At 41.0% G+C, this 13,597-nt stretch overlaps 1 protein-coding gene across 3 annotated transcripts in view; it reads right to left on the bottom strand.

Annotated features, from left to right (window-relative positions):
- cacna2d2a (calcium channel, voltage-dependent, alpha 2/delta subunit 2a) overlaps positions 1–13,597 on the bottom strand; it is a 144,809-nt gene that overhangs the window by 3,862 nt on the left and 127,350 nt on the right. For 2 of the 3 annotated variants that reach the window (XM_040158697.1, XM_040158699.1), the window contains exons 16-39: positions 13,389–13,457; positions 12,652–12,726; positions 12,486–12,560; positions 12,276–12,347; positions 12,041–12,112; positions 11,796–11,857; positions 9,392–9,468; positions 8,245–8,259; positions 6,263–6,323; positions 5,296–5,393; positions 4,266–4,356; positions 4,096–4,158; positions 3,831–3,934; positions 3,616–3,714; positions 3,327–3,418; positions 3,195–3,242; positions 3,007–3,078; positions 2,766–2,918; positions 2,541–2,593; positions 2,212–2,267; positions 1,721–1,844; positions 1,291–1,400; positions 933–1,015; positions 36–60 (exon numbers count right to left, since the gene is read on the bottom strand). In XM_040158697.1, the coding sequence (XP_040014631.1) occupies positions 36–60; positions 933–1,015; positions 1,291–1,400; positions 1,721–1,844; positions 2,212–2,267; positions 2,541–2,593; positions 2,766–2,918; positions 3,007–3,078; positions 3,195–3,242; positions 3,327–3,418; positions 3,616–3,714; positions 3,831–3,934; positions 4,096–4,158; positions 4,266–4,356; positions 5,296–5,393; positions 6,263–6,323; positions 8,245–8,259; positions 9,392–9,468; positions 11,796–11,857; positions 12,041–12,112; positions 12,276–12,347; positions 12,486–12,560; positions 12,652–12,726; positions 13,389–13,457 (1,849 nt within the window). The remainder of the gene's footprint in view (positions 1–35; positions 61–932; positions 1,016–1,290; positions 1,401–1,720; positions 1,845–2,211; positions 2,268–2,540; positions 2,594–2,765; positions 2,919–3,006; positions 3,079–3,194; positions 3,243–3,326; positions 3,419–3,615; positions 3,715–3,830; positions 3,935–4,095; positions 4,159–4,265; positions 4,357–5,295; positions 5,394–6,262; positions 6,324–8,244; positions 8,260–9,391; positions 9,469–11,795; positions 11,858–12,040; positions 12,113–12,275; positions 12,348–12,485; positions 12,561–12,651; positions 12,727–13,388; positions 13,458–13,597) is intronic. The other variant, XM_040158698.1, reaches the window with a different exon arrangement.

Below are 13,597 nucleotides of genomic sequence, written 5' to 3'. Positions count from 1 at the left end.
CAGTAAGGTGTAGAGAGACGGACGGAAAGAGTGACCTCGCCCGCAGTCTGACGTGTTCTCCTGCAGAGGGAAAAAAAAAAACACAGCTGTAATTTTAAATACTGCATGTCTATGGAAAACAGTTTGATATTTATTCCTTATGCTTAGTTACTTCTATCATCTGACTAATGTATGTGATTAATGACCGTTTATTGAACGTTTTTTGTTTAATTCAGTTTCTGTCTACATGCTGGGCCTTTTTTTTTCTTTTTTAAGAAGCAGGAAGGTGCACACACTCCCTCAAACAACTTTTAGTTTACATCCAAGTTTTAAACTGTTAAAGGAATAGTTTAGCAATTTTGGGAAATACACTTATTTGTTTCTTGTGCAGAGTTAAATGACGAGATTGATAATGTGCAACTCTCATTTCTGTAGGGTAAATTTGAAGCTACCGCCATCAACCGGTTAGCTTAGCTTCGCAGAAAGACTGCAAACAGGGAGAAACAGCTGGCCTGGCTCTGTCTGTTCTGCTTAGTTACTTCTGTTCAGTTACAAAAGTCACCGGGCACCTCTAAAGCTCACTGATCAACACACTGTATCGTGTTTAATCAGTACAAAAACATTATTTACCACGGAAGAGGCGGTACCGATCTTCTCACCTAACTTTCAGCAAGAAAGCAAATAAGCCCGTTTCCCACTATGTTAAACTATTCCCTGAAAGACAAAGAATAAGCCTGCCTTTACTAATTTACATAATGACAATGTTGTGCATTCATTTTTTCCGACTTGAAAAAATGTGAACCTGTCCTTGACAGATTCTAATACTAACCTCCTATTTCTCTTTTTCTCTTTTTTTTTTTTTACCTCACTTGCTTGTGAGTTTTACACAGTAAATGCCAAGCTCCCTGTTTGTTTTTAGTTGTTCTTATTGATACCATGTCTGAAAATCTTACAGCGATGTTATTGTCAAAGCAGGTGGACGGTCCTTTTCGATAACGCGCCACAGTCATTTCTTCACAGGGATTATCCTCCTTGACTGGAAATTGACTCAGTTAAGGAAAATCAGAATCCTCTGAATTTCTCCCTATTTCTTTTGCTTTTCTGCAGTGTTTCATAATTTGCACGATTCACACACTAATTCCTCATGCAGGCCTACAGATGTAAATGACACCACACCATTGTGATAAAAATAACCTTGAAATGAATGTGAAACATCTGTTTCTGCAGGTATGGTAATAAGGAGATAAAATCCTGTGATTAGAGTGTGTTTCTTCTTCTCTGCCTGCTGGTGTACAATGTGAAAAAGGATACACTCCTCCTCCTCCTGGGACAGCTTCTCTATCTCACAGGTGTTGCATGGCATCTTCTCTGCCACCACAAACAGTAAGTTGGTGTTGTTTATCCTCTTGGCATGAATCAGCCTGCAGAGAGAGACAACTCTGTCAACAACCCCCCTCTGCTCGCTTAAAGCACAGGCTCATTTGCTAATGGGTCAGCGAGATTCATGAGACAGTCTTGTAAGGCTCATTTAGCCAATGATATGACCGTTTCATTAAACCTGATACGGTTTAATCATCAGCAGAATTTATTAGCTCCAACAGAAAGATCTTTCTTTCTCTTGTCTACTGTGTATCTATCACAGTGGCGTCTTTGTGGTCTGCATATGTGAGCACATGCATATGTAAATGTGTATTTAAACGCATGCGTGTGTCTGTGTGTGCATTTTTTCATGTGTACAGACCTGGAGCAGTTGCCACAGTCTTGCAGTATGTTGTAGGAGCTGCTGAGATTACTTAAGTAGTACTGGGTCTGGATCATTACACAACTCCGCTCTTTGGAATCGATTCCCTCTGCATCCACTTCGTCTGCAGCATCACCACAGCACAGAGACATAAAAGTAAAACACTTCAATTGATTTGTAAGATCTGATTCTAGACATTATGTATGTCTAAACGTAGCCTGGAAAACGCTGTAAAACCCATCCTATTCACCATTTCTTTACATAGTTTCCATAGTTTCACAGTTTGTGCACTGTTGCTGAATGACACTCAAATTATTTCACATCTGCTACCCAAATCTGAACCCAAAATAAATTGACCAAAATCCAGTTTTAGCACATCAAGGCTTTTGTTTAATGACTGCAAAGTTTGATGCTGGGAAATTGTAACTGACCACAAAATGTGCAAAACGCTGAACTAACATTGAGCAATTTAATATCCTGTTTGCACCAACCTGTGACGAACCAGCTGTGATAAGCCAGTCCATATATGAACTGTTGGAACAAGGACCTGTGGAAACAGGAGGTGTGAATCAGAATTTGTAAATGAAAAAATGAGGCCCAGTAACAGGGGCTATAAACTTTTTCCGTATTAAGTCTAACTGTGATGGAAACAGTTCTTCTCCAATTAAACTTTAACCTTAACTGTAGTTAAGGTTTGGTGAAGAAAAGAACATCAGTAATTAGAGATTTAATAATCAATTAAAGCTTTTATGCTCAGGTGCAATACTTGTGGACCTTACGATACTGTTGTGATTTTTCATTACAGCTAAACAAATCTCACCATGCAGCTGCTGATGTCCACCAAGCCAGGTTTACAAAATCTGCAATTGTAGGCTGCGGACACAGAGGAAATGTGGAAAAAATGTAAGAGCAACACATGCATATTTCGATCAAACGTCCAATAGTCTCACTGTATGTCCACCCATTAATTCAGCACATTTTCTTCTAGTCTGCCTCCTTCATTTATTGCATCTTGTCCTTTCCATTGCTAAGCTTACGTTCTTACCACAAACACCCCTCTGGGTGCAGCTCCAGCCTCACTGTTGGGTATCCGTTCACACACAGACTGGTAGTCAAATGACCGCTTGCGGTTGTAGAAGGAATTGTTGTAGAGAGCGTACATCAAGTAGGGGTCAACATCACTGAAGAACATTCCCACCTGTAGAGGATAAGAAACACTGTTCAAGCTCGGTGTGAAGACTAGAGAGAAACCATGCTCGGTGTGAAAATTAATTTATTAGCTCCACCTTGTTCCAGTCATCCTTCTGATTGGACATGATCAGGAATCCCCCATCATCTATTAAATAACACAGGAGATCCTGCACACAGAAGCAATAATGGACTGTTAACTGGAAGCACTGAGGAAAAAGTGTAGAGTGGTTTAAGAAAGATACATTTGATAGGAAGCTCAGTAAAAATTCGCAGAAATACTAACATCACTGTTGGCTTCACAGTCCATTTCACAGCCCCTGTTTGGTCCACACTGCCACAGAGAAAAAAACCAAGTCATCTTTCGAACATCTTAGTGTACACAGTTGTATATTTTATGTGTATTTTAATATGTTACCGTGCTTGAGCCTTGACGGTTGTCTGTATGGTTACTGGCAAGAATCTTGAACTTATCCGTCCAGGCTTCAAGATCTAGTTTCACTCCAACCACTGAGGGAAAAAAGGTAGGAAAAGAGATTAATTGAACAAGATTCAAAAAGCAAAGACAGATGCACATAAAGGTACAATAAATAGATGCAGAGCAAATAGAAACACAGTCGTGTAATTATCTTCGCCTTGCTCTGAAACATTTTCTTTAACATCTATCATTACAAGGATTTTGTCTCCTCCTTCAGAGCTGAGCCCACCTGCAGGTTTGATGGTCTTTCCTCCTATTGCAATCTCTACAGCTGTGCTGACCAGGATCCCTATGGTGTCATTTTCTGGGTTCAGCAGGTCGTCCCTGGCTAAAGGAGGGACACAGATACAGAAAGTAGCGGAAGGGGGGAGTTAGAAACAAAGACCCACCACATTATGAGGCTCTGTGTTAGATATGTAACCCAAGACTAAGAGCATCATTCACCTGTTCGATAAGGCGCTCGGAAGATGTAGCCCTTGTTGTCGAGACTGCGGCGGTAATAGCTGGCATTAAACGGCTCAGGGTCTTCCTCCCAGGTTTCTGCAGCCCTGAGATTTAGGACCACAGATACCGGAGTTATAAATCTGTAATGTACAAGCTTCCTGCTATCCTACATGTTTATGAAACGTCTTCAAAACTTCATAGTTCAAAAAAGTACTGTGGAGCAACTGCAGTCTAGACACACAGCTTTGATGAGGAGTGCGCTTACTTGTTCGGAAACACTCTTGTTATACCTCCATCTGTTGCAGCAAACACGGCTAGAAAGCCATATCTAAATGTCAGGATGGGGAGAAGAGACAGGAACAGGCTTCAAAATCTAAATCTTATCCACATTCCAGATCTAAAAATGCGGTTCCCTAAGTACTACCTGATACTCACGTATTCAAGTCTTTATTCTTCCACACTTTCTCAACCAGCTGCCTGATGATGCCAGTGTCCAGAATCAGGTTATGAAGGAGCAAATTGTCACCTAAATGTTAACGGAATGTTAGAAACGTTCACAGCAAAAAGCAAGTGATATCCACATGTAGACATAGATATATTTCATCCCTGAAAACCTCTTCCTGCAACCAGAAAAAAGCTGCACCAAGTATTTTGAAAATCGCTGTGTTTTTAGTCATATCAAAGACGTTGCACTCATGATTTTAATGGATACTGAGCATATATTTTCCCCCCAGATTCCATAGCTTCACCATTTGCCAGGTAAGCAAAAGTCACTTATTCTCAGCGCAAGCTTGGTGCTGCTAGAGACGGTGGCAGGACTGGAATACATTGGTACTTGCTGATAATGCACCCTCACTATTATCATTTTGCAGCTCTATCACACTTGACATTGCAATTAATTCCTGCTGAGGAAATCAATACTTAAAAATGGGTCACAAATATTTTGTTTCATTTTTTTTAAGGCTACATTATTTTCTAAAATACCCAGGCTCTGTACTTTTCAGTAAGTGTCGCTCAAACAGGACTAAGTAGTGAATTTATTAGGGACTATTTTCAGCTGTGGAATAACACACATTTCAGTGCTCTAGTGAGTATTTATGGCAGCTGGATGGTGTATGTGGGATTGACTCAAAATAAACTACAGTGCCCATGTTTGTTGTAATGAAGGAACATGTCACCAAGTGCCATGGTGGTATTCAATGATGTGTTTTTAATAGTTTTTTGGAGAACAGCTTATTTGCAACAGTTTTTTGTGTGCCGTAGAGCACAGAGGAATAAGCTGTACCATATTTTGGCTACAACCTGGTAGGACAAATTCATTGTTGGATTTGGTCTTTTCTTTGTTTTTTTGTGGGATTTGTTGACAATAAGAAAAATACAGAACATATCCATCCTTTAAAGTCAATCCTGAATGCACTAATTTAAAAAATAAGAAAAAACAGAGAAATAAGAGAAATAAACCCACATTGTTTAGAGTCCGGTGTCACCTTCTCCATGAGAGCAATAAAGTTCAGCAGGAACTCAGTGTTGTTGTTGGACAGTTCCAGATCATTGCAATACTCCCTGAGGAACAGACAAGGCATTTAAACTCAGATAAAAAAGGTAAAAAACAAACGTGTGTACACATCATTTACACTCTGTCTGCCTCGTTTGCCCTTTTATAAAGGGAAACACAACACAAAGTGGGGAAACGTGAAACCATACACATGGTACTTGATGCTATCATGTGCAGCATGCATGTCTCAAAGATGCTAAAACACCTGTCTGTCAAAACAAAATGTGGATCTGACTGCAGAGCAGAGCACAAGCAGCACAATGAAAGAATGATTTTATCAGTGCGTCTCAGAATTCAAGGTGCTGCCGGAGGGTATCGGTATGATAACAAAACAGTACATGCAAAAAGGATTTCAGTTTTTTTTCTAGTTACGCATTTTGTTGTCCAATATCCATTTCATTCTTAACATTACATTGTATAACCAAACCAATAATCCTTATATGTATCTGTGTGATACAAACATGCAGCACCACAGTGGCAGCATGCAAAGCAGATTTCATGTGTCTTTCGCACTTTATTGTAACGAGGGGTAACTTAGGGGAGGAACTGGGTGAATGTAAAAAATCATATTATAAGTCTGATGAATTTTATATTTTTTCTTTTAAAAATTCTTTTAATTTTTAAGACTTTGTCACAATAAGTAAATACTCCACCTCAAAATGAATAAAGAAAGAATGAGTGAGACCAACAACTTACACACTGTGCAACTCAACATCACAATAAATGTAACTCAAGAAAGCAGATGAGAGATACAAAATGCTGAGTGTGGAGCGGAAACAGAACCAAAAAAAAAGGTATATTGTGCGTCAAAAGATGTGAAGACAAGACCAAAAACTGATGACCATCAATGTAAGCAGGCATTCACACACAGGGCTACCTGGGAGCAATGAATACATGTCCTTCAGACTCAAAACTGTTTGGCAGCAGTGATTCAAAATCTGCAACAGAAAGGGGAAGATTATCCAGGAAGAGCAGTGGGCAGAGCAGTGGGGAGTTGTGGGTAAACAGCAGCTGTTCTTCAGAGGTGCAGGGACGCAGAAGGGAGTTTACCATAGCAACACTGAGGTATCATGGGAACACTAGCGTTAGCCAATATGGTGCCTAAAATGGAACCTGACTCTCAATGGACGACTGTTTTTTTTTTTTTCCACAAGCACTCACACCTTTTATCTTTCTTTTTTTCACTTTGTCAACAGTTTCTGATTCATTTGGTTTCAATCTAACATATTTTGGATGTCTGAGAACTGACTTGACCAGACGTGATGAGTCAGGAAGCAAGTTCTCAGACAGATTGCCCACAATGAGTGCTTTTAGATCAGGCAGGCATCAACATGGCCAACTATTGCAGGGGAGGTGGGTGAAGGTCCTGATGGAAGTGGTCACCCCTCAGACTGGCAGGTGAGAGGGCAGAGAGAGACACATAATCAGAGGAAATGCATTGCATTGTGAAGGGCATGTCAAAGGGCAACTTCATTTCATCTGTCATAGACAAAACACACAAAATATCAACCACCATTAAAGCCTCAACAGATGAGCGGTGAATCCAACATGTTACTTTCTCATTATGTCATTACCTGCAGCTCTGTACAGCAGAGGAGTATTGACTTTTAGAGCTAAAATAGAGTGCCCAGGTAGTTTTCCGCCCACAATGCCGTGCACATCCAGGGTCAGGTTTACTGTGGAAGTGTTGGGCCATGCCCCTGGCGGTCTGAGGGGTGAGGAGGGAGGGAGACAAGCTGATGGAGACAGGGAGTACAGAGGGACGACACAGGAGTCAGGCGCTGCACCGAGTGGCACTCTGACACCTGACAACATGGGAGGACCTGGGTGGGCAGGACACAGCTCAGCCCTGTAGGGTCAGTCTGCAGGCTGCAACGCCTCCAGTTATAGACGAGACACTATGGCAGCTAAGGATCTTTTAAGAAGTGTTTTCTTCAATAAATATAGACTTATCCATAAATCTATTATTACATTAAAATATCATGACCACAATTTACTTCACTATGAATAAATAAATAAATAGCAGTAGTTCCATGATATGGATGTCCTGATATATTATTATAGCTAAGGTGTGGCACTCTAACTAATGTTACAGAAAACAATTAGAAGTCTTTTACTGTAAGTAGAGCTCAATATGCTCAAAATTGATCTGGCTATTGCACGAAACGAAAAGGTGTTTTTCTGTCAGTACCTAGTGCGAGAATTAGGTAAGACATTTATGACCTAATGACACTTTAAGAAAACGACAGAAAGAGACAGACAAGAGTGAAAGAGAAATGATGATATAGAAAGAGAGAAAAAGAAGGTGAGAAAAAGAGAGAAATATGGTCAAAGAACATGAGAAGAAAGTGAAAGAGACAGAAAAGAGGGAGAAAGAAGGCAGACACAACCCATTTGGAGCTATCCACAGAAGGGAAAGGATTAGGAGGGGTGGACAAAAGACAAGTTTTAACACAGGACATGAATATCTGTCTTCCTTGGGTGCAGTAGGCTTTTTTTTGTTTTTGTTTTTTTTTGCTTCGGGAGCAGCAGGTACGTGGAGAGGAGGGTGAGGTTGGGGGACTGGAGTAAGGAGCCATCGTGAGAGATGTGGGATCTGAGCTGCAGCAAGAGGGTGAAGAGGAAGAGGAGGAGGGATAAAAGAAGGAAGAGGAGGAGGGAAAAAAGAGGGAAAAGGGAGGAAGAAGAGGGTCCTGAAGGCAAGGCGGGCTGGAACAGAGGCAAGCAGGCTGGGACAGGTGAGGGTAGGAGGGAGGGCAGCAGGAAAAGGTTCAGGACGAGAGGTGTGGGAAGGGGGAGGCAGCGGTAGGGAGAAGGAAGTAAAGGTAGGGAACGTGGACCAATATGGAGTATACTTGCCCTTGGTGTATGGCACTGTGTGGATCCATCAGAGAAGGAGTGAGCAAGAAAAGAAAGAGGGGATCGGGTGGGAAGGGGGGGATCACAGACAATATTTTATTCAATTACTGTTTGAATAAAAATATTGTTTTCTTGAAAGAAAGAAACCAATTTAAGTCAAACAAGACGAGAGAGAAAAAGAAATGAAGAGCAAACATCTTATTTGCAAGAGCAAACGAGAAAACGGAAAACCAACAGAAGAAAGAAAAAACTGGGAAATCCAGGAAAGGAAAATAGTAAAGACAAAACCAGTAATTGTCAGAGATAACCATGGGAGACAAAAAATAAATCAAATGAACTAGGAAAAGAGGGGAGTAACAGGGTCCAGACAAAGAAAGAATGAGAGAGACAACATGTGTCCCCATTCAGACCCACAAAAACCCAAACTCCCACATTTGACAAGCCCTTATCCCAGGCTGTGTGGGAGTTTATCTACTGAATGATTCCAAAGCTGAGAAACACCGCACACAATCCAACAGAAAAAAAATAAAAAAATAAAAATCACACACATAACAGAAGGAAAAATTCCCAAATCATAAAACTCATCATAAGGAGTGAAAAGCATGCATGTTTTCACAGTTTTTCGGAAACATCAAATACTTCAAACACAGACGCTTCAGAATCATTACTTGCTGGAGAAGAGGCGAGAGCATTTGGCAAAAAAAATAATAGCACAAAGGTCACCATTATTTTCACCTGAGTAACACAGTAAAACCACAGCTTTCACCTTTCTGTCAGTTCAGTTATTTTTTTCTTCAGCCAGTGTGAAGAAAAAACATCACCATTTTACGGCACAGCATGAAGACAGGAGGGAGCGGGGGGCAGGAGAGGAGTCGGGGGGACTCAGATATGATCCTGCCTATCAGAGAGCGTAGAAAGGCGGGAGAAGGGAGAGGTGGGGACAGGGGGGCGGGGCAGGCGACTCCGCTCAGACACTCCCTATGATGATGTTGAAGACCCAGGACAAAGGACTGAATAAGAGCGTAAGGTCATATTTGGGAGAGAGTGGAGAAAAGAGTGGAGAGAGAGAGAGAGAGATAGATAGAGAGAGAGAGCAAATAAGAGAGAGACAGAGAGTGAAGGATGCTGGGTATTCGTGGGTACTTACACTGCACCTGAAGGATCTGGTCACTCAGGTTGGCCTTGATGTGGTTCTCACTATATGTGGGCAGTACCAACCCTAGACTGAGGTATTGAGGCAGATGCAGAAAATCAGGAATACGCATGGAAACTCTCAAATACACAAACACACAAACATGGATAGTATACTTTAGGCAGCCATATTATGGTACTATTACCATTTAATGTGACATATTTCCTTTTGAAGCAGATCATTAGACGGCCCGAGAACAATCTTAAGCTGCCACCTCCAGTGGTTTAACCTCAGCTGGTGGGCAGTGATGTAGAAGTGCACTCCAGGACACTGTGACATCACTGTTGGGTGTGGTTACAGGTGCAACAAAGCAGACTTCTGACCACACCCAACCACCTCTCAGGCTTGAAACTTTCAACCACAGAGGGCAGCTCTCAACTCTTTAAGGTACCCAGTGAAGCTTGTGACCACTAGTGGCGCTACAGAGCAATGTTTTTGTTAGCAGGCCCCTGATTTGTTTTTTGTGAGCATGCACACGAGCACATAGGTTACACAAACACACATTCCTGCCAATCGTTTCACACTATTCCGCTAATCAACAGGTGGCAGCACTGCTCCAAAAATGTAGCAATGCACCTGCGAAGGCAAGGAGGGAGACAGCTGCAAGCTAGCAAACACATATGTTAACAATGCAGGTTCAAAAATATTCAAAAAATCAAAACCTCAAGGATTCACTGTGCTTTTGGTGAGAAATAATGAATGCCAACATAATGGTTTTATTAACAGGAAAACTCCACAGAAGACCTTTAAGTATTTTATAAGCCTATGAGCTATTAACTATAGGATGGGAAGAAAGGCAGGCTTGTTAAAAACTTTGTGATGACTATGCATTATTTTCAAGGAAGTTCAAGTCCCCTTTTACAGGCGACCTTTAAGCTGCGTCCCAGGTGGACTGAAATCACACTGTCGGAATTTCAGAATACATATCTGGCAGGTCCTCTGTGCCACCCCTCCAGTGGGAAGTCTGGCGCCCGGGTGTTTCTGAGAGAAGCAACTGCATCGCAAGCGAGCGTCCTCTGTACCATGTCAAAAATGCTTGATATTTACGACACATCGCTGATTGTGTCACTGTTGGCGATCAAATTTAAAAGGAAATACGGAAATGGAATAAGGATCAAGTAACGGTAAACCTGCACTGGCGGATTTTTTTGGCTCTTGGCCGCAGCACAACAAGCTGTGAATCCAACATGTCAAACATGTTAGCAAACAGTGGCGAGGGACGGCTTTCACATTACACATTATAAATTACACATTATACATTATAAAAACATTGATTAGAGCAGCTTTGAGTTTTATTTCTGTTAAAGTCATCTGTGTATTTTACACTTAAAAGAGGAATGGCAGTTTTGGTTTGTATTATGTCATCACTATAACATAAGACAGTTTGATCTACAAATGTTTTGTGTTACTAAATATTTACTCTTCTACCAAAGCCAGAAATTAAACAGAGAAAAAATGGAAATACAAGTCCCATCTCTTAATCTGTGGAACCATAGAAAGCTAAAATATAACTCAGTAAGGGAATTAATTTGAACAGACAGAAAATAAGGCTGTGGCAGTATCAGGATCAGATCAAGCCACAGCTATAGTGGACTACCTATAATATAAAGATAATTTAGATTTAAAGAAACATCCGGTGTCACCAATTTTACAAGCAAAATCCTGCTTACTGCCCTAAACTCTAAGGTATAGGATACATAAGAGGGCAGAGCTTTGAATGTCTGGCCAGGGTTACATTTGACTGTTGTGGCCTATAACAGTAACACACATGGATTCTTAAATACGCTGGAATTTCCCTTTGAGTTCAATATAAATAGAATAAGGCAGTGAAAGCCTCTATGGAATCAGTCAGGACCAGGTACGCTGCCAGCAAATGTTGTGAAAAAAACCCCCAAAAAACATCAGGCATTTGTAGGACTGCTGAATATCAAACTGTAATTTGACAAGTGTTGACTGGAAGAAATGCCATTATGATGCAACCTCAAACGTTCAACCAAGTTTTGAGATGAATAAACTATGCAATTAGTTTGTGCTTAGAGTACTATTGAGGATTTTGATGAGAGAAGAAAAACGGTTCTTTAATTTGGGTGATTCAGATAAATTATTTCATGCAAATAAAAAAGGCAAAATGAGCAAGTTGCCTTTATTCAGTGATAGGTTCAGTCTATTCCAAAGGCGTGATAGTGACAGCTACAGTTAAACACTGCTGGTTGATGAGTAACAGCTGTCAACTGTAAATCTGAGACTTGGGACTCAAAATGTATGAATAAAAAATATCAAAGTTGGACTTCAGCCACAGGTTCAAGTTGCACAATCTTTTGGTCTGAGGTGAGGTGATGATGTCTGACTGGACACCTACCTGTAATCTGTGCCCTCCACAGGCGTCCATGTGTATGTTCGCATGGCCTCATCGATGTACCTCTGTTGGCAACCACAAAGAGACTCTGATAAGTAAAACTGTAACATCCTCGGCACACGTCTCTTCTCATAATTGGAGGGAAACAAAAGGATCCTGAACACACTGAGAGAGTCAGATTCATTACAACAGCGTTCAGGAAGGTGCTACTTTGGATCATGATTGAGTCTCCTATATCGATGACTTGCCTCATCAACTGACTTAATGAGCGTCTTGATTTTCCTTTGCCCTGATTTGCCATCAATCATCTGTCGACGGATCTGAAAAGCGCGAGACAGAGAGAGAGATGCTCCAGCGTGAGAAGGAGCACAAATACAAACAAATACATAGAAAAACAAGTGACAAACATAAAGGCTGAGTGAAACATACACGAAATACACATAAGTTTCCCCTAATGATGATTTTTCAGAGATGTTGTTTTACCTCCTCCTTGTTGCTGTCCTCAAGCTCTGCATCCAGAAAGTCCAGAGTGACGGGCTCCCTAAAGTTAATGATCTGAACAGAGAGAGAAAAAGCAGGGGAAGATGGAGGGGGAGGTTAACATCAGTCAGCAGGAATAACGTCCAAATTTAGCTTCAGAATCAGAAGCAGCAGACTCATTGGATGCAGGGAGGGGTTAATAGTTGGACTAACCTTAGGTCGCAGGTTGGGATGCAGCAGGACATAACCATTTGGGTCGATGGCAAAGGTGTAACCATTGGCTCCAAGCTGCACAGAAAAATGGTAGATGAAGATTTGATTCAATAATCATCAATATGAAAGTGATATGAGACTAATACTGAGTGCACAGCATGCTCACTCTGTATGTAGGAGTCTTCTTTTTGATTTCGTTGATTGCGATATCTACTCCCATAACTCCCAGGATGAGCTGGTTCTGTATGAAGAACACATAAAGCAGTTATTGAAAAGCATTTAATCCACAACCCCTGCTGACACCAGAGAACCACACAGAGCTGGTAGCTGTGCTGTGAGACTGCTAAGAACATCTCCGTGCCATCTTTGACTTATCATCACTTTGTGTGCAATCTGACTAGTCCATTTTTTTTTTAGTCCATCTTAAACCAAGTCTTTTTCCAGCAGTGTCACTGCTTTAAGCCTGTGTGATAAGCTCAGAATAAATACTTTGGTCATGGATACTGAAAGCTGGATGCATCTGTGCTCTCTGGATGATAGTAGATACTACAGTTGGGTGGTTGTGATGTCTGCCATCACCTCAGGGGGGAGGTGTTGCCTAGAAGAGCAGCATCTGGGTGGACACCATTACAAATGACTGATGATGGTCAACCACACCAAAGAGATGCAAACTATAACCCGAAACCCTCCTGCTACTCCAACGCCTGTCTCTGTTGAAATAGCTTAATACTTAATACTTAATGTGAAGACTTAACCACCCGAATGACTGTGAAAACATTGTTCTTACATAGTAATAATAAAGGTAAAGACTCCTTGATGCAAAGCATGAGCTGGGGTATAAGTCGTATTTTTTGCTTGTTTGTGAAACTGTGGCTATTTTAAGCTTTTACGTGTTGTTTTTACCTGAGAGCTTACACTGTCAGCAGTGAAGTTGAAGACTGGCATCGTCCCAGTGATGACAAGGCCCAAACCCTAATAAAACATACCACAATTCCAATTAAAATGTTTTTTTAATGTCTTAAAAGATCTTTACATATTACATAATTTGAAATCCAAACCAATAAATACAAGAAGCTTAAATTTAAACTCAGTAAAAAAACAAAAAAACAAAA

The sequence above is a fragment of the Xiphias gladius genome, chromosome 21, assembly GCF_016859285.1.
Source record: "Xiphias gladius isolate SHS-SW01 ecotype Sanya breed wild chromosome 21, ASM1685928v1, whole genome shotgun sequence".
In the NCBI taxonomy this organism is placed as follows: Eukaryota; Metazoa; Chordata; class Actinopteri; order Istiophoriformes; family Xiphiidae; genus Xiphias; species Xiphias gladius.
This window is presented reverse-complemented; position numbering and strand designations above follow the sequence as displayed.